The sequence below is a fragment of the Gekko japonicus genome, unplaced genomic scaffold (assembly GCF_001447785.1).
Source record: "Gekko japonicus isolate JY-2015 unplaced genomic scaffold, Gekko_japonicus_V1.1 scaffold76, whole genome shotgun sequence".
Taxonomy (NCBI): Eukaryota; Metazoa; Chordata; class Lepidosauria; order Squamata; family Gekkonidae; genus Gekko; species Gekko japonicus.
The window spans coordinates 1451346-1471485 of NW_015166420.1; the positions used below are offsets into that span (position 1 = coordinate 1451346).

Here is a 20140-nt window from a genome sequence, read left to right on the forward strand (position 1 = left end):
GAAGCCAGTAAGAGGGCTGAAGGGGGGCCCCCCCAACTGCCTCAGCATCACCCCCCCCCCACTGGCAGAAACCGAGAGGCACCAGGCCTTGTCTAGGGTAGCCTTGGAGGAGGGGAATGAAAAGTAGAAACAGAAATGGATCAACCATTCCAGGATTCGAATTCCTCCGCATCTTAGGATCAGAGGCCGCTAGAGACACTCTCAGCCTGGACCGACTTCTTATTCACTCAAGTTCGGCCAAAAAAACAAAAACCCACCTTTGCTTACCTTGACGGGAGGAATGGAGGGCCTACAGTTTCACAAGCATCAACACTGTACTTAGCAGACCCGCCCCCAGAGAGTGAAAACAGTTGTCTGTGCAACTCCGGGTCAATCTCGCACCGCAGAGGAATTCTGGCCCTCCGGAAATGCAGACTGGAGGGGGGCAGAAGGAAGCAAGACTGTTCTCGTTGGCTTGGCCGACGGCCAGTGCTGCCGTGTGCTGAAGGCCTCGTTCGAACCCGGCTCAGGAGCCACTCGGGGGAGGAGGGGGAAGGAGTCCTGCGTGGGGCAGGGCAGTCTCCGGCTGGGCCACGCGGCATTTTTGCGTCTGAGATGCCCGACACCTCCCGCAAGCGTCAGAACGTGGCACTTTGTGTTCATGACGAGAAAGGGTGCTGCGTGGAAGCCTGCCCAGCTGTGTTGCCGGACCGCACCGAGGCCTCCATGACGACAGCCGAAGAGACGATTGCAGCCCAGAGGAAGTTGTCCGCTGTACCTGCAGTGCCCCCCCCGAAGGAGCGGATTCTCTCGACAGACTGTGACGATTCCTGAAGGCAAAGCGACTCGGCAGCCCTACCAAGAGCCATTCACTGACTTGGCTCTCTCCTGAAGAGAAAACGCCGTACTCACATTTCTCCATTCCCTGCTTGCTGGCCCAAGCCCATTCTCTGTGGACATACCGACTTCCTTCTCCCCACCCCCCCTTTCTAGCTAGCGACTTCGGGTGTTGTTTCTGGCACTTTCCTGGAGTCGGAGGTGCCCACGTTTCTTCGGCTGTGCCCGTATTTACAAAACTGTGGGGAGGCAACACAGCCCACCTACACATTGCTGACTCTCGTTTCTGCAGAGATGGTCGTGCTGGCACCAGATGTCATGAGCGATCGGTCTCTCCTGACGTATCGGGGCTTGCGCACTGCAACGATCAACACAAAAGGCATTGTTATTAGGGGCTCTTAGGAGGGGAAGAGATCAGCTTAATTGAAAACTACTTTTCTTTTGGTTTGTTATGAGTTACGATTCGTGGCCATTTTTTGAAAGAAGTTGAGAAAGGAAAGAAATGAATTTGCTTTGGCAGTTAGTGTAAGTGTTGGGATTCTTTCAAGTAAGTCAGCAGAGTATTAAGAGACTGAGAGTCCATGGTGTGTATTAAAATATAAAAGTTTACTATAAACCTAACATGGGAAAAGGTACACAGGATATAAAAATAACAAAGAGCTAATATGGCTACATCCTTACAGCTAAAAGGTAAAGCGGGAATGGCCAGCATCTTCTTCCTTAGTCAGAACAAAAGAGAGGAAGAAGAAGCCAATATGCTAAATACTTGACACATTGGTTTCCAATCAGACTAGCAAGTTAGCTCCAAAGTTCCTGGGCATTCTATTGTCTAAACAGATTGGTTACAAACAAACATGTGACTTCCTGTTGATCATAACAAACATCATTAACCCTGCAAATACTGAAGTGTTTTGACTTGTAACACCCAACAGTAAGTCTCAAGGCAGATTATTTAAGACACTTTATGTCGGGAGTTTCAAACATAAGGTCCGGGGGCCAGAACCGGCCCATCCAGGACTCTTATGCAGCCCGCAAGCAACGGGTGCAAGGGAAGGAGTGCTGGGGGGGGGGAGTGGGCGGAGCCACTCCATTGTGGCTTCAGCACGGCAGAACAACTTCATCTGCAGCAGTCAGGCATCGTGGGAGCATCTGCCCAGCACTGCTCTATTGCCTCTCCAGTCCGCCTCCGTGGGTTTTCCTCTGCACCCCCCTCCCAGCCCATGGGGCCTTGCAGTAAGGCTACACCAACCTGGAGCTTACCAGCTGTTGTCCTTTATACATTTACTATCTCTGGTACCTGGCATTACGTTTTATGGCACACATGGCCTGTCCTGGACAAAGTGACATCAGGCCCTCATGACAAATAAGTTAGACACCTCTGCTTTATGCTGTTCTAATAACATTAATACTTAAAAAACACATTGGTAGCATTAAGATAGGGACTGTGATCTATACTGCTGTGTATAGCTTGTTGAAACTTGCAATGGGATTTTGCATCATTTAACGTGTTATGTTAACACTCCGGCTTTGCTTCAGTTTTGTGTTTGGACTTCTGGCTGGTTCTACAACCCTAACCCCGTTATCCGCCTCGAGTCCAAGCGAGAAAGGTGGACTGTAAATAACCAACCAACCAATCAATGCTATCTGAAAGGGGGTGGGGAAAATAAGCCCACACTTCCTCGACTTTGTAGACAGAACAATTCGCCTTTGCAGACAGAACGATTCGCCTGTCGTCGAAGCGATTTCCGAAACTTCGTACCGAGAGCAGGACTCTTAAGGACAAAAATTTCAGGGGAAGACAGATCTTCTGATTAGACGATGGCCTTTCAGTAACACTTCTTTAAGGGAAGAAAGGCTGATCTTCAACCTCACGGGCTTATTACGAGTATCCAATAAAGAAAGGAAAAGAAAAAGGGTGGGATGAAATCAAATCGCCCCCTATAATTTTAACATTCGGTGCGCCATCAGCTTCGAGTGGCACGGCGTGCTTCAATCTACCGAGTCTGACAACGAGCCACCTGGGAGCCTTCGAGATAGCCCGAGCCGTCAGCAGCCCCCATCAACCGAGCTCTGTAATTCTCTCTCTTTTTTCTGAGCATCTATAAAAATTGTTCACTGCCTGAAATCCATCTATTTTTAAACCATATCTCCTTAAGTGCCAAAGATGCAGTTAAGGAGGGGAAAAGGAACCTTTCATGAAGCAATATAACTTTCCCTTTTATGGCGGGAGAGAGGCCTGATTAGCGGCATTAATGTTGTAGATGCTGTCAAGATGGTTTCCCCCCCCCACTCCTTCTCTGCACTCTATAGACAATGCGGGAGCTTCTAAAAAGAGAAACAATCCTAAATTGGCATTCCGACAAAGGGCACCCTGCATATATATTTAAAGGAACTGTTTCTAAGTAAGAGTGGGGGGGGGGTTTGTTTCATTATTTCTTGCCACAGTCTGTCGGCCGGATTAATTGGAAACTCGGCGCTGCCAGCCGGAGAAATCCTTACCTGAAGAAGGTGGAGATAACATTGACGCCTGTGAAGACGGAAGAAAGATTGGAGTTTGTAAAGTTGGCAGATAGCGAGTTTTCAACTAAATGCAAGATAAAATGCCTCTTTGAGCTTCACGGGCGTAATGAAGAGCCAATTTAACATGGAAAAAGGGTGGCACGGTCCTTCTACGACTGCTACTTGTACCCCACCGCCGAGCACCAATTTGGTCCGTGACCAAAACGTATAGAGGTCTGGCTGTAAGATGCCAGGGAATTAGCATCTGAGAGCCAGCGTGGTGTAGCGATTAAAGTGTTGGACTAGGATCTGGGAAACCAGCTTCGAATCCCCACTCTGCCATGAAAGCCCGCTGGGTGACTTTGGGCCAATCACACACTCTCAGCCTAACCTACCCTATAGGGCTGTTGTGAGGATAAAAACAGAGGAGAGGAGAAGCCACTTTGAGTCACCGCTGGGGAGAAAGGCAAGGAATAAATAAAGTACATGAATAAATCTGAAGGAAGGAGCACCTGAGGATCAGTCTCGGAAAATATTTAAGTAGCTAGCTAGAGGAGAGCGAGGTGGTGGAGCCCTGGTTCTCAAATGCCCTCTCCCTGGATGGACTCTGGCTACCTGTTACATTTTTATGGGTGCACTCAAAAATGTCATCCTCTGCCTGGAAGCCGACTTGAGGACTTCTTAAAATAGGGAGGTGGCCCTGCTGGTGGATCTCCTGATGGCCCCTGCGTTTTGGCCACTGTGTGACACAGAGTGCTGGACTGGATGGGTTGAGTCGTGAAGGACCAATTCAACATGTAGAGGAAAAAAGATGTGGTCTAGTCCTCCCATGAATACACTACTTTCCCCTTCCTCCACTACAATGGCAATATTCGGGGCCTATTCAATAATTTTAAAAATCAGCTGGGGGGGATGCCTTGTACCCCAAAACAATTCAGTTGTCCAACTGAATCAACCCCACCATGTTTCTTTACACCCCGTATTTGAACACAAATGATCGAGCAGTCACATGTCACAGAGCCTCGTTAGGGCCTCGCCATTTCATTTCACACAGGTATTAGGGACACCAAAGTAAAGGTAAAGGTCTCCCTTGCTCGAAAGCCAGTCGAGTCCGACTCTAGGGTTGCGGTGCTCATCTCCGTTTCCAAGCCAAAGAGCCAGCGCTGTCCGAAGACGTTTCCGTGGTCATGTGGCCGGCATGACTAAACACCAAGGCTCACGGAACGCTGTTACCTTCCCACCAAAGTGGTACCTATTTATCTACTTGCAATTCCTTGCTTTCGAACTGCTAGGTTGGCAGGAGCTGGAGCCAGAGACAGGAGCTCACTCCGTCATGCGGCAACCCGGGTCTTGAACTGCTGAACTACTGACCTTCCACAGCCTGCAGTTCAGCGTCTTAACCACTTGAGCCACCGCAGCTCCTTAGGGACACCAAAGCTTACGCCTAAATCTGTACTACAAGTCTGTAGTCTGCTTTCGTACTTCCAGTGGATTATTTCTTTAGGAAATTTGTACGCTGCCCTTCTAGGGCTGGTGGAGGCAGCTCATGACGAACAAAACAGTCCCGACCAAGACAATCAGAACTAGCCAAAACATATCACACAACGAAAGAAGTGAAGTCGGTAGAATAAGTAAATAGGAAGGGATGGACAAGAACATATATTAGGTCGCCCTAACCTGGATGGCCCAGGCAAGCCAGATATTGTCAGATCTCGGAAGCTAAACAGGACCGACCCTGGCAAATAATTGGAAGGGAGACCGCCAAGGAATACCATGGCTGGGATGCAGAGGCAGGAAAATATCAAGCCACTTCTCTGAAAAACATCCAAACCCCCATCCAGACATGCAAGCGCGCGCACGCACACACACAATGTGAGAAAAGGGGGAAAAAAATATTTGGTCAATGGAAGATTTTTTTTTTAACTTACTGATTCAGCAGACTGCACAACAGTTCCTGAAGTGGTTAAAACAGAACACAAGAGAAGTATTTAGTGACTTTGAGACTGGATACGGCGGAGTGTTATAGCTGCGAGCATCGTAGATGAGACTGCCCGGTGCTGGATGCTTATTCTTGCCCTCAGACGGCTGACAAACCAAGTACTGTTTTGCAATACGATATCGAGTTAGCGTACAGAACCCCCTTCCACAAGACACAGAGATTAAAATTCGAGCAAGCAAAAAATAATTCAAGCCAGAGAAAATCCACCAGCAGCTGTGAGCCGGAGACAGTTAAGCAGAACCCCTTTGCCCAGAGGTAGCCTATCTTTGAACAGCAGATGCTGGAAACAAAAACGGGAAAGACTGTGAGCTTCCAAGGGGCCTCTTGCCGGCTGGCCTGGAAACAGGAGTCTGGGCTAGATGGGCTTTTGGGCTGACCCGGCAGGGGATTTACTGCTGTCCCTCTTACATCGGTGGAAAAGACCAAAACAACTGTGATCGATTTATGCCAAAGAAAAATAGCCACAGACATAAGTTCTTATTCAATGTCCAATTTACTTGGAGCAATTCAAAAGCCATCAACACCACAGTGGACCATGTGAATCATGTCTTGTTTCGTTTTCAAACTTTATCAGAGTGGGTAGAGTTGAAATTCCTATTAATTCATTTAGCAAGAACGATGGCCATTTCTCATGGTAACAATCTTCAAATCCACTAGTGTGTCCACTCTGACAAAGTTTGAAAACGAAACGAGACATGATACGCATGGTCCGCTGTGGTGTTGATGGCGTTTGAATTGCTCCAAGTAAATTGGACACTGAATAAGAACTTACGTAAGTCTGTGGATATTTTTCTTTGGCATAAATAGGTCACGGTCGTTTTGCTCTTTTCCACCGTCCATCCCGTGATCTCTCTTCCTTGGTTTGCATCGTCCCTCTTACATCAGCGTGGGTGTGCAACGATGGCCCATGCAAGCGCACTTTTTTTTTAAATAGCAAGTCAAGTCAGCCTTTATTGGCATAGAATATCAGTACCATTTATACATTTTAAAACCAGTTGAACACACATATAAAAATCTAAAAGAACCTTAGGCGCAGCTTTAAAGCCAAGGAGAGAAACTTAGCCACCTTCTCTGTAATGTCCGGGCTGAGATCACTTAAAGGTCTATGCACCTTAAGTGCATCAGAACAAGCACCCATACTGGTTAAAAGAGAATATAAATGTGTGATCCTTAGGTCCGTGTACAGATTACAGTGCAGGAGAACATGAGTGACAGATTCCACGCATTTCTTCCTACATGGGCAGTATCTGGCCAAATGAGAGACCTTGTTGAATCTGCCGAGTAAGATGGCGGATGGCATGGCATTACATCTGGCCAGGGTGAATGCTCTACGTTGTTGAGGGACCTGCAGAGAGGGCATTTTTATTGAGTTTTATATATTTTTACATCCTGTATTACTTGTTAGTTGTATACAGTATCTTTCGACAACATCTAATAAACAAGAAGATAAATGTTATCCATACGCACAATACTTATTAATAAAACACAAAGTCTCTATATTTCTGAGGTAGTGCATATAATCGGGGTTGACAAGCAGTAAGATATTCAAAAAACACAAACCATTTTCCCACTTAACAGGGAGAACACAGCACGGTCTGAGCTCCCTAACGGGATGCAGGGGAAATACAACAGTTGAAGGTCTTCACTTTCACAGTCAACTTGTGAGCTTCCAAGAGGGACCTGGCTAAATGCTATTGGAAGGGTAATACTGGATTCATGACAGGCCTCTGGTCTTGCCCAGCAAATTATTAGGGCCTTGCAAAGGAGGAGGAGGAGATTGGATTTATACCCCGCCCTTCACTACCCAAAGGTGTCTCAGAGCGGCTTACAAACTCCTTTCCCTTCCCCTCCCCACAATAGACACCCTGTGAGGTGGGCGGGGCTGAGAGAGCTCTTGACAGAAACTGCTCTTTTTCAAGAACAGCTGTGCCAGAGCTTGTGACTGACCCAAGGTCACATCAGCAGGTGCAAGTGGAGGAGTGGGGAATCAAACCCGGTTCTCCCAGATTAGAGTCTGCACACTTAACCACTTAATTAGAGTCTGCACACTTAACCACTACACCAAACTGGCTCACTACATACAGTAGTGGTACTTAACCACTACACCAAACTGGCTACAAACAGGATTTGTAGTAAATTGGTCTTTAAAAAGGTAAAGGTTTCCCTTGCTCGAAAGCCAGTCTAATCCGAGTCTAGGGTTGCAGTGCTCATCTCTGTTTCAAAGCTGAAGAGCCAGCGCTATCCGAAGACGTTTCCGTGGTCATGTGGCTGGCATGACTAGATGTGAGGCGCACGGAACGCTGTTCCCTTCCCACCGAAGCAGTACCTATTTATCTACTTGCAGTTTCTTGCTTTCGAACCGCTAGGTTGGCAGGAGCTGAGGCCAGAGACGGGAGCTCGCTCCATCACGTGGCACTCGGGTCTCAAACTATCGAACTAAAGACCTTCCAATCTGCAGCTCAGAGTCTTAACCTCTGAGTCACCGCGGCCCCATAGTAAATTGGTCTACTGGCAGCTTATTGGTCATGATAGCCAAGGCTGCAACTTCCAGGAGAATCTAAATTCCACTGAGTGTCAGCTTCTGGAGACGGACAACGGGAGAAAACCTTCACTTTCATGCCCTGCTCGGGAGGCAGCTGGCACAAATAAGACGCTGAGCCCTGGGAATCAGAGTGGATCAGACCCAGCAAGGTCGTTCTAATTGACTGTACTGGTTAGGGATGGATCCTCCACGTACAGAGGCAGTATACCTGTGAACACCAGATGCTGGGGGCAAACAATAATGGAGAGAGCACGAAGAGCACCGCCCCAGTTGGAAACCGAACGCTGGACTCGACAGTCTGATCCTGAAGGTTTGTGACTGGGGTCGTTCAAGGGGAAAGGAAGCCGGGTGAAGTTACCTTTGCTTCGCCGGTAGAAGAGGTTTGGAAGTTTATTGGCACGTTTGAGGTAGAAGAATGAAGCCACGCACATTATGAGGAAGAGGCTGATAAAGAACGTCCCAAAGATGAGAGAAGCTGCGACTTCCGGCCGCCCTGTGGGGGGGGGGAATGGGGGGGGAGATCAGGATGACGGAGCAAGGAGGTTCCTCACCGATGGTCACGTGTGGAACAACATTCATAGAATCATAGAGTTGGAAGGGACCTCCAGAGTCACCTAGTCCAACCCCCTGCACAAGGCAGGAAATTCACAAATAACTCCCCCCCTCCCCCCCAGTGAGCTCTGTTCCATTCCCAGAAGATGGTAATATAAACCTCCAGGATCCCTGGCCAAACTGGCCTGGAGAAAAATTGCTTCCTGACCCCAAAGGGGCAATCGGCATTTCCCTGGGCGTGTAAGAAAGGGCCATGAGAACTAAGCACTGATGCAATCCTTCCTGCTCTCCCTCTCATGATCTGCCCAAGTCCACAGAATAATTTGAGGGTCAGACCAGTGTTCCCTCTAAGCTGAGTTAGTGTGAGCTAGCTCAGTTTTTTAGCCTCCGGCTCACACATTTTAGTCTGAGCTCGGGAAGGAGGGCTCCAGAGCAAACTCATTTATGCGATAGCCAAATCCCTCGCTCACTATTTTAATGAGAGCCAGTTTGGTATAGTGGTTAAGTGCGCGGACTCTGATCTGGGAGGACCGGGTTTGATTCCCCACTCCTCCACTTGCACCTGCTGATGTGACCTTGGGTCAGTCACAGGCTCTGGCACAGCTGTTCCTGAAAGAGCCGTTTGTGTCAGAGTTCTCTCAGCCCCACCCACCTCACAGGGTGTCTGTTGTGGGGAGGGAAGGAGTTTGTAAGCCGCTCTGAGACTCCAAGTGAAGGGCGGGGTATAAATCCAATCTCTTAATACCAGAAGCTCACAAAGTAGAATTTTTGCTCACAAGACTCCACAGCTTAGAGGGAGCATTGGTCCAGACATATTTTGCCCCGATACATGCCACTTTCTCAGGCAGACAATGAAAACCCACAAATAGTCAAAAGCAATCAAAAGGGGGGGGGGCTAGCAAACATCCTCCAGTAAGCTGTTTCAGAACTGGAAGCCAGTACTTGAGAAGCCGGGGGGGGGGGGGGTGGGGGGGGGGGGGGTGGAGTCAGGAGGGAACCACTGGGCAGACCTAAAAGAACACACTGGGTCAATACCAGGAGAGGGGGGTCCTTTAGATACGTGGGTCCCAGCCAATGCTCCCCCTAAGCTGCGGAGTCTTGAGAGCAGAAGTTCTAGTTTGTGAGCTGCTGGCACTAAAGCTGTGAGCGAGCGATTTGGCTGCTGCATCAGTTAGTTTGCTCTGGAGCCCTCCTTCCTGAGTTAAGACAAAAAATGTGTGAGCCGGAGGCTAAAAAACTGAGAGCTAGCTCACACTCACTCAGCTTAGAGGGAACACTGGACTCCCAGCTTGTTAAGGGCTTTAATAACAGTCAGTTAAGAAAAAGCCCTTCGATTGAACTGGGAAGCAAACTGGCAGTCAGTCTGGCTGCTTCTAAATATCTGGATGTGGGCTGACGCAAGGACACATGGGGCACATTCCCTTCTTGGTCTTGTGAGCAGATGCAGTAAAGCAGCTCCCTAAGGAGAGACAGCGCCTTTTCTATGGAGGCCCCTGGGCTGCCACCACCTGTGATACACAGAAGTCATTTAAATGAAGAGATTTATTTTAAACCACAGAATGCTGAAAGGGCTTTCCCTGTACCCAGGGCTATTTTGGGGCAGGAACGCACAGGAACGGAGTTCCGGCTGGCTCCCAAGTTGGCCACGCCCAGCAGGACTGCATTAGCATAATAGGCCACACCCAACAGCAGAAACTCATTAGGATTGGCTACATTAGGGGTGTGTGGCCTAACATGCAAAGGAGTTCCTGCTACAAAAAAGCCCTCCGTTTTGACAACAAACAGGGTAAACAGAATAAAAAGCAAAAGGTGGGTGTGGCTGGATGAGCACACATCTGGTAATACAGGGGTGTGGCCTAATATGCTAATGAGTTTCTGCTGTTGGGTGTGGCCTATTATGCTAATGAGTTCCTGCTGGGCTTTCTCTACAAAAAGAGCCCTGCCTGTACCTAAGATACCTTTAACTGGCAATGCTGGGGATCGAACCTAGGACCTTGTGCGCGCAGAGCGTCAGGTCCTGGTCCCATCCCAGATGGAAGCCATGACTCCTTCGATCTCTGAACACACCCGCATGTGGATCTAAGTGTCTTCAGGCAGAGCCTGTTCAGCCTTGCTCACCTGTGCTCTGCGGAACTGGGGATGGGCTAGTTGAATTAATTTGGGAGTTCACTCCTCTGGCACCACCTGGAAGACAACAAAGGGAAGCTGCGTCACCAAGGAGTACTTCTGCTTATACACGGTCGAGACAGAAACCTGGTCTACATGTGGAGCAGAAGGATGCGCCAGGCCCTAGGAGGAAAGGCTGAGGGACTTGGGGATGTTTAGTCTGGAGGAGAGGAGATTGAGGGGGGGGGGGACAGGATGGCTCTTTTGAAGCATTTGGAGGGCTGTCCCTTAGAGGAGGGCAGGGAGCTGTTCCTGTTGGCAGCAGAGGAGAGGACTCTGCATTCATGGGCTTAAATTCAGGGTGGGAAGGTAGGAAAAACTTTTTGACAGTCAGAGTTGTGCAACAGTGGAATCGGCTGCCCAGGGAGGTGGTGAGCGCCCCCTCACTGGCGGGCTTTACGCAGTGGCTGGACCAACACTTGTCAGGGATGCTCCAGGCTGATCCTGCATTGAGGAAGGGGTTGGACTAGATGGCCTCTATGGCCCCTTCCGAGTCTGATTCTATAAAAAGTGAAAGGATGGACTGTGACACCTCTGACTGCAGGCAGAGGGTGACATTTTTGAGTGCACCCGTGTGATGATAATCCTCCAGGCAAGCAGAAAGCTAGCATAGCAAGGAATGGGCTGGAACTCTTTTCCTCCTAGCATGCCAGTTTTCCATTTTTGTTTTTAAATCTGGGGGGGGGGACGGACGGACGGACAACAAGTGAACCCTTCCCTATCAAGTCTGAAGAAGCACACAGTTCATTCTACCACTGCATGCATGGACCAGCTCTTAAGCTGAGAGCGGCCCACATTTCATGCACACAAGCTGCTGTTCTGAAACTCAGGTGAAAACTATACCCCTGCTGAAGCTCTTGGCCACAAATTTAAGTATTCAACTATTTTCTTCTCCTTCCCTTCCTCCAAGGAGTTGCTTTGTGGCAGAAGGAGCATCTGAACCCAAACCTTAGTCTGACTCTTTAGCTGTTGCACACCAGAAGAAGAGTTGGTTTTTACCCCCTGCTTTTCTCTACCCGAAGGAGTCTCAAAGTGGCTTATAATTGCCTTCCTTTTCTCTCCCCACAACAGGCACTTTGTGAGGCAGGTGGGGCTGAGAGAGTCCTGAGAGAACTTGTGACTGGCCCAAGGTCACCCAGCAGGCGACATGTGGAGAAGGAGAGGGGAATCGAACCTAGTTCTCCAGATTAGAGTCTACGTCTCTTAACAACTGTACCATGCTGGCTCCTGAGACATCAGCCTCCAAGAGCCTCCCAAGAAATAGTTCTACATTTCTGATATTCCGGCCACCTGTTGATTCAGCTTCCAAAGTCCTTCTTTTCCCACTTGTGACTTCTGCTGCTGCAGCTGTGCACGGTGGAATGAATGACACCAAAAGGGGCTGACATCCACTACTTTTTTTCCAGCCTTTCCATTTTACCCTAAGCCCCGTGAGCTGGGTCACGATGAGACAGACCAACCGTAATAGCTCACGTCCCCCGGTACGCTTCAGGGCTGAATGGGGCTTTGAACTTGGGGTCTTCCCAGTCCTCATTCCAAGCAAGTGGTCTTCAGCCCTTGGATCAGGACCCTCGGGCAGGTCCACAACCCCCTAGAGAGCACTCATATTTCTTTGCTGCTTTTTGGAAGGATCTGCTGCCGGTGCGGATGGACAGAGAACAAGGGGTGCCGTAACCCCTGCCTCTCTCGGCACTAGGGCTGCCAACTCCAGGTTGGGAAAGCCCTGGTGATTTGGAGGCGGAGCCTGAAGAGGGCGGGGTTAGGAAGGGGCGGAGCCTCGGCAGGCGATAACACCACCCAGAGCCCTCCCTCCAAAGCAGCCGTTTTCTCCAGGGGGAACCCATGTCTGGAGATCAGCAGTAATTCTCGGAGACGTCTAGACCCCACCTGAGGCTGATAACCCTACTGAACACACACGCTCAGAGGGGCGGCAGGAAGGTCACGCTAGGCTGGACGGAACGGTTCTGTGGCCCTGATCCTTGGATTGTTCCTTACTACACTACATAACACCCCCTAGCTTCTCAGCTTGTGTGTCTCATCCCCGGTTTTCAGGGTTGGCTGTCCGCAGCACTGGCCCAGATCCTGGCGAGGTGGTAGCTTTGGCGCTCCCCTCTTACTGTTGGATGCGGACAGTTCAGTGAGTCCCGCTGCTATCTGACCCCCGAGGGTTAAAGGCGGGGCCTGGAAAGGACAAAGACCACTGCACTCCCCCCCCCATTTGCATCCATCCTACTGCAACTCCGTGGAGTTTTCAAGGCACGGACAGAGATGGGGTGCCATTGCCTGCCTCTGTGTAGTGAATCTGGGCTTCCTTGGTGGTCTCCCATCCAAATACTGACTGCAGCCGACCCTGCTTAGCTTCCGAGATGATGAAGAAGAAGAGATTGGATTTATACCCCACCCTCCACTACCCAATGGAGTCTCAGAGCATTTTATAATCCCTTTCCCTTCCCCACAGCAGACACCCTGTGAGGAAGGTGGGGCTGAGAGAGCTCTCTCAAGGACTGCCCTTGAGAGAACAGCTCTGGGAGAACTTGTGACTGACCCCAGGTCACACCAGCAGCTGCATGTGGAGGAGTGGGGAATCAAACTCGGTTCTCCCAGATTAGAGTCTGCACTCCTAACCACTATACCAAACTGGCTCTCGATCTGATGAGATTGGGCTAGCCTGGGCCATGCAGGTCAAACACCCCACTATACCGGCTCTTTTGGATACCATCCTCATCTCTGTAACATAAATTGGTATTATTGCCATATTAAAGGTGAGGAGTGGAGCTGAGGCTGGTCATCTTAAGGTTATGAAGCAAGCAGGGGCAAAATCTGAGCCGAAGAGTTCCTAGATCTGTTCTCCCACCCTTCTCTCTGGGGGGAGCAGCAAAACTGCCTGCGTGCCTTGGATTGGCCGCTTGTTTCACTGGTAGCCCCTGTTGGATTCTTTTGGGATAACGAGGACAGGAAGCGGCAGGTCTAGGAAATGTGGAAGCAATGAAGTACCGAAGAAGGAAGCAAAAGAAAGATGCTGCTTCTCGGGATCTCTTCTGACACATTCTTCCTCCCTCCCCAAATGTAGTGGGTTAAATGTAAAAAAATATCATTTGCCTTGGAGGCGCAGAAGCTTTTACGCAGTATCCCTGATCTACCACGTTTCCCGGTTAAGGCGAAAATGCCGTTCAAAACAAATGACAAAGATGACCTGACTCCCAAGGGTAACAAGAGAAAGAAATTTTTTACTTACAAAAACAGAAGCGCATCTTACGTGACATGTTCATGCAGGGACAGTGAATTTGTGAACAGATTAGCTCCAATAAAAGGTTAACGGGCTACAGCTCGGAGCCCAGGTAAGAGAGAGGAGGAGAAGAGAGGTCCCATATAGGACGGAACACAGAAGGCTCAGCATCTAACCGATGAGAGGGCGGGGCCAACTGTCAAGTGAGAGCAAGAATTCTCTTAACCCTTTCCCTCCCAGGTCCTCTTGCATGCAGAGTTACAATATCCCACAATTAGTCCCTTGTGCAATGGCCACGGGCCGGGGAGGGGAGGACCGACATTTTTGAGACTCACCGTTTCGGCAATCGGTAAGATTGTAAGCGGGCGTGGCAGGGACCGTTTCATTCTCGCACTTGATGCAGCTGCTGCTGCCGTCTTCGTTCCACCGCCTGTAGCAGCCTGAGTGGGGGGGGGGGAAAGCAGGTCAGAGGGGGTGACCTGGGAAAGCAACCAAGCAGCCCGCCGGTGGGCCATCGAGGTCCGTGCGGAACCAGCTTCGCTTCGCTTCGCTTGCCAGATGGCTCCTTCCCTGATACCACTCCTGAAGGATCTCTCCTTGCTCCGTGGCCGGAACCCAGAACCAGCTCCTCGTGCATCCCAGCGTGCCAAGAGGCTAAACCTGGTGCCCCTCCCACATCTCATCCTCATCACAACCCTGCAAGGTAGGCTAGGCTGAGAGCATGTGGCGTCCTCGCTTATTGGGGAGACTATTTCTCCTTTAAACCACAATCTGTGTACATGAACTTAGTAGATTTCTGCTGCCACCAGGAATTAAAAATTCCAAATCTCTATTTTGGTAGAATGACCCAGTGTCTGGGCGCTTCAGAGGACTATGTGGCCCTGAGGAAGGACTGTTCTGATTGCTGGGATAAGTTTAAACAAGTAATGATTTATTTATAAAAGAACAAAATAGGTTTCTGGGTATTTTTGAACTGTTGTTGAAGAAAGAAAATATAACTGACAAGGCTTGGTGTCACACACAGTCTCTCAGACACCAAAACTCAACTCCGACAGGCTTATCTCTCTCTCTCATATATAGCCACACAGGCTGAACTCTCTTGCTCATATAGCCACACAGGCTGAACTTTCTCTCATAGCCACACAGCCTAAACTAAACTCCAACTGCTTCCTGTCACACAGACTCCCACAAAAACTCTCCACACTTGTCTCTTCAAGAACACAGAATCCCCTCATAGAAATCTCTCCTTCCACATTCTCAGTCATCAGCCAATCACATCACACTTGCCTCCCTCTATCACTCTCCTTATATTACTGCAGTCACACTAAACATTTAAAGAAAAACACACACCAAAAATGGAATCATTACACAGCAATTGACCAGAAACCATTCAGTAAAACTTTGCGGCCATGTGGGAATTTAAACCTGGTCTCCTGGGTTGAAATCCAGCACCGCAACCATCTTGTATTTCTACAAAAATGTTTTCTCTGCAGATGTCTGGCTGGCTGCTCCAAGCAAAAAGGGTGGACTGGATAGCTCTTTGGTCTAATCCACCAAGACAGCTGAAGAAAAATAATTTTGGCTCCTCTTAAAATTGGAAGTTTTTTCATGAGAATATTTCTTTCGTCTTGCTATGCAAATAACATTTTGGGGCAAAATAAAGCTAACGATTTTCAGTCAGCTGCTGAAGTTGCTCAGCTGGGCAAGCGATTGGATTTTAAGAGCCCAAAGGGGTCATGTGGCAGAAACCCCACCCAACAAAAGAGAGTTGCCCCCCCCAAGTGCCTTGAGCCAAAACGGGGGATCAATTATTGCATAAAGGATCTCATGAACGTGGCAGAGATTGGGAGGCCGAACGCCGCCGTATGGTTTTGCCTCAGCGGGAAGCTGCACATTAGATGCCCTTGATGATAAATTACATCTGACATTTAATCTAAACATAAAAATGGCCCTCGTGGGAGGGCAAAGATTTCTGACAGTACTAAAAGAGAAGGGGAAGGAAAGGAAAAAACAACAAAGCTCTTTCACTGACACCGAAGGCTGTGATAGATTAACCTTCCGAGGATTGATATGAAAAATTGAAATCTGGAATTTATTGGCAACCATTTGGTGTCTCAGCGTTAAATTGCTTTGTGCAACTGGGCGGGGGGGGGGAGTGTTATTAGCTGTGTTAGCATTGGGGGTGGAAGTGGGAAGAAAGGGAAGGATACAATTTATAAGCCTCAAAAAAAAGAAAAGGCCGCCATCACTGCCCATCTGAGAGCTCAGAGATCCACACGGTTTGGCCAGGGTTGCCACTTGAAAACACACACAGCAAGTTATATTATCCCACAGTCATCCGTTTTCCCTTTGCCTCAGGGATGACTCTGGAGGGTGACCAAGAGGAAAAGCAGCTGGCTTCTTGTGTACGGGATTTCTGGGCAAATGTGCTTCTCTGCAATAAGCTGAGCAAAGGAAAATAGGCCTGGTTTTATCCCGTTCTTCCTCAAGAAACTGAGGGTGGCGCATACGTGGTGGTCCTCTCTTGCACCAACAACCCAGTGAGGCAGGTCAGACAGAGACAAAGTGTGAGGGACAGGCCCAAAGTGACATGGACTGGACTAGAGGTACAGCACGCCAATACTAAACACTGTTGGATGCCAGACAATGACGTTCTTCCTTCTTTCGGACTCCTATTTCCAGCCACTTCTCCCACACCTACATGAATCACCTCTCCCAGTGCTTCCTTCCAGCCCCTACCCCCCACTTCTGCCCCCCTGCTTTCCCAAATCCTCTGACCTACCCTAAGAATGTAAGAGAAGCCATGTTGGATCAGGCTGTTGGCCCATCCAGTGTTACACACTGGCCAAAACTCATGTGCCTCTCTCCCGCTGTTGCCCCCCCCCAACAGCAAGAATACAGAGCATCACTGCCCCAGATGTAAGGACATAAGAGAAGCCATGTTGGATCAGGCCAGTGGCCCATCCAGTACGGGACTCTGTGGCATACAGTGGCCAAAACCCAGGGCACCATCAAGAGGTCCACCAGAGGGGCCAGAACTCCAGAAGCCCTCCCACTCTTGCCCCCCAGGCACCAAGAACACATAGCATCACTGCCTCAGAGGGAGTCTTCCATCTATACCTTCGGGCTAACAGCCACTGATGGACCTCTGTTCCATATATTTATCTAGTTCCCTTTTGAAGCTATCTAGGCTTGTAGCCACCACCACTTCCTCATGCAGTGAATTCCACCTGTTAATTAATCTTTGGGTGAAGAAGGACTTCCTTTTATCTGTTCTAAGCCCACAGCTCATTAAGAAAAGAAGAAGGGAAGAGATTGGATTTATACCCTGCCCTTCACTATCCAAAGGAGTCTCAGAGCGGCCTACAATCTCCTTTCCCTTCCCCTCCCCACAACAGACAACCTGTGAGCAATGTTCCCTCTAAGCTGTGGAGTCTTGTGAGCAAAAATTCTCCTTTGTGAGCTACTGTCATGAAAGTTGTGAGCAAGAGATTTGGCTACTGCATCAATGAGTGTGCTCTGGAGCCATCCTTCCTGAGCAAAGACAAAAAATGTGTGAGCCGGAGGCTAAAAAACTGAGCTAGCTCACACTAACTCAGCTTAGAGGGAACACTGCCTGTGAGGTAGGTGGGGCTGAGAGAGCTCTTTTGAGGACTGCCCTTGAGAGAACAGCTCTGAGAGAACTCGTGACTGACCCGAGGTCACACCAGCAGCTGCATGTGGAGGAGTGGGGAATCAAACCCGGTTCTCCCAGATTAGAGTCCGCGCACTTAACCACGACACCAAACTGGATCCTGTTCTGCCTGGGCCACACCTGCTCCACCAGAAGCCCCCCCATTGACCACCCCGTTCTTCTGAGGGAGGCGGGCAGCTATACCAGTCAAGGCCAACTGCTTCCCCTTCACCGACAGATCCCTCGGGGCCAGGACAAAGGGCTCCCCCTTACCTGGACTGCACTGGCTGCTGGCTAGGCAGGTGGTGTTGACCTCCATCGTGTCCACGCAACACTCGAGCTCCGATTCCTAAGAGATGGGGGAAAGGGGGTGAGGGTAAGAGAGGGCTGTTTGCCTGCAGGTCTCCCCTCCCACCGGAACACTTTCTGCTCCTCCACGAGAATGACAGCCCGGCTCTGATTTCGTGACTGCACCCGATGGGTCCGGCAGGAGGGGCTGGGGCAACAAGTGCTTGTTAGACATGCTTTACAGGGAAGGAGAGGAAAAAGACACACCTTTACCTAAAGAATCTGGAAAACATTCACAGAAAGGGAGGGGACGGGAGGAGAGAGAGAGAGAGAACAATTCGTTTCCACAAGAACAATGCCAGAGGGGGAGCCACTTTGGCTGTCCAGCGCAACCAGTTCATTGCGGCCGAGGCTCGCATGGGCCAGAGCTCTTTGTCCGATGCACCAAGCCTTACGTCTGGGTGGTGTCAGCAAGCGTTATCTTGATCTTTACAGCTGGAATAAAGCCTAGCAGGAGGAATGGCTCTGACTCAGGCTTGCGACCCAGATGTGCCCCACATGTTTTGCTGGGAGGAGGGGCGGAGCTCTTCACTTGTAAAAACCCCATCACAATGGTTACTTCCCGGTCTCAGCCGGCGCCATGGTAGGAGAAACCTCAGGGCAGGTTGGAAGCCTTGGCGTTTGTGGTTGGCTCTCCTGCAGTGCCCTCTGGTGGGGAGAGGCAGGCTTGGTCCTGGCTTACCAAACATCTGGCCTGGTGGAGCTTGGAGGGGAGGCATCGAGTCACAGCTGAGTTATGGTGACCCCGCAGGGGGGGGGGGGTTCCAAGGCAAGGGATGTTCAGCAGTGGCTTGCCATTGCCTGCTTCTGCGTCGTGACCCTGGCATTCCTTGGCCGTCTCCCCTCCAAATACTAGCCAAGGCCGGCCCTGCTTAGCTTCGAAGATCTGATGAGACTGGGCTAGCGCTGAAGCTTTGGAGGACTCTACAAGCTTGCACACCGTTTTGTGTTGCCTTCTACTGAATCAGAGCCTTGGTCCATCAAAGTCAGTACAGTCAACTCAGACTGGCAGCGGCTCTCCAGGGTCTCAGGCGGAGGTCTTTCACATCATCTACTGCCTGGTCCTTTCATCTGGAGATGCTGGGGATTGAACCTGGGACCTTCTGCAGGACAAACAGATGCTCTACCACTGAGCCACGGCCCGTACCAAGTTGATGCCGATAAATCACCGGGAGGGGGGATTTTTTGGGTGCAATGTCTATCCAACAGGTCAACTCCGGCAGGGAAGGCAGTGAACCAGGAGGATAACGGACAGCAACTGGGTAGGAGCTGGGCCTCTTCAGGGACACTCCAGTTCCCCTTCCCAGAATTTTTCAGCTTCCATTGGGGGAAAACAACCAGTCTAGCCCATTTACTTCGATAGAATGAAAAACTGTGCAGACAGTTCTACGCAACTGCCCTGCAAGAAGTACACCTGCACACACAAGGGTTGCCAGATCCAGGTTGGGAAATATTTGGAGATCTGGGGGGTGGGGGTGGAACCTGAGGACCCTGCCAACAAAAATCCGCATAGTCAAAGCAGTGGTATTCCCAGTAGTAGAGTTGGACCATAAGGAAGGCCAAGCGCCGAAGAATAGGTGCTTTCGAATTATGGTGCTGGAGAAGACTCTGGAGAGTCCCTTGGACTGCAAGGAGATCAAATCAGTCAATCCTAAATGAAATCAACCCTGACTGTTCCCTGGAAGGCCAGAGACTGAAGCTGAAGCTCAGATACTTTGGCCACCAAATGAGAAGGGAGCCCTCACTGGAGAAGACCCTGGTGCTGGGAAGGAGGGAAGGTCAAAGAAGACGGGGACGGCAAAGGACGAGATGGTTAGACAGGGTTATTGATACAACGGACATGAACCTGAGCAAACTCCGGAGGATGGCGGAAGACAAGAGGGCCTGGCGTGATGTGGTCCATGGGGTCACGAAGAGTCGGACTTGACTGTGCAGCTGAACAACAGAAAGCCTGAGGAAGTCAGGGTTTAGGGAGGGGAAGGACTTCATTGGGGTACAATGCCATTCAGCCCACCTTCCAAAGCAGCTGTTTTTTTCCAGGTGATCTGTCTCCTGGAGATCAGCTGTAAACCCAGGAGATCTCCAGCCACCACCTGGAGACTGACAACCCTAGCTCCCGCCTCCCACTGTTCTGGTTCACCACGAGCACAAAGATGCCCTCAGAGTGACTGACTGGTGCTCGGCACTTAACTGTCCTTGTCCAATTACAAAGGAAATGTCGAGGAGAGGAAGCAGCTCGCATTTAGGTGCGCGGGTGTTCCACTCTGATTCCCTTGGTGTAGCCTTTGGCTTCCCCTTAGCGCTAGGTGTCCAGCCACG

The 20140-nt window shown here is 50.0% G+C and overlaps 1 protein-coding gene across 1 annotated transcript in view; it reads right to left on the reverse strand.

Annotated features, from left to right (window-relative positions):
* Window positions 1-988: 988 nt before the first annotated feature.
* LOC107110833 (chromosome unknown open reading frame, human C1orf159) overlaps window positions 989-20140 on the reverse strand; it is a 45445-nt gene continuing 26293 nt past the window's right edge. The window contains exons 4-10 of the mRNA XM_015411660.1: window positions 17747-17822; window positions 14136-14240; window positions 10527-10592; window positions 8215-8349; window positions 5244-5269; window positions 3316-3343; window positions 989-1174 (exon numbers count right to left, since the gene is read on the reverse strand). Of these exons, the coding sequence (XP_015267146.1) occupies window positions 1080-1174; window positions 3316-3343; window positions 5244-5269; window positions 8215-8349; window positions 10527-10592; window positions 14136-14240; window positions 17747-17822 (531 nt within the window). The 3' untranslated portion in view covers window positions 989-1079. The remainder of the gene's footprint in view (window positions 1175-3315; window positions 3344-5243; window positions 5270-8214; window positions 8350-10526; window positions 10593-14135; window positions 14241-17746; window positions 17823-20140) is intronic.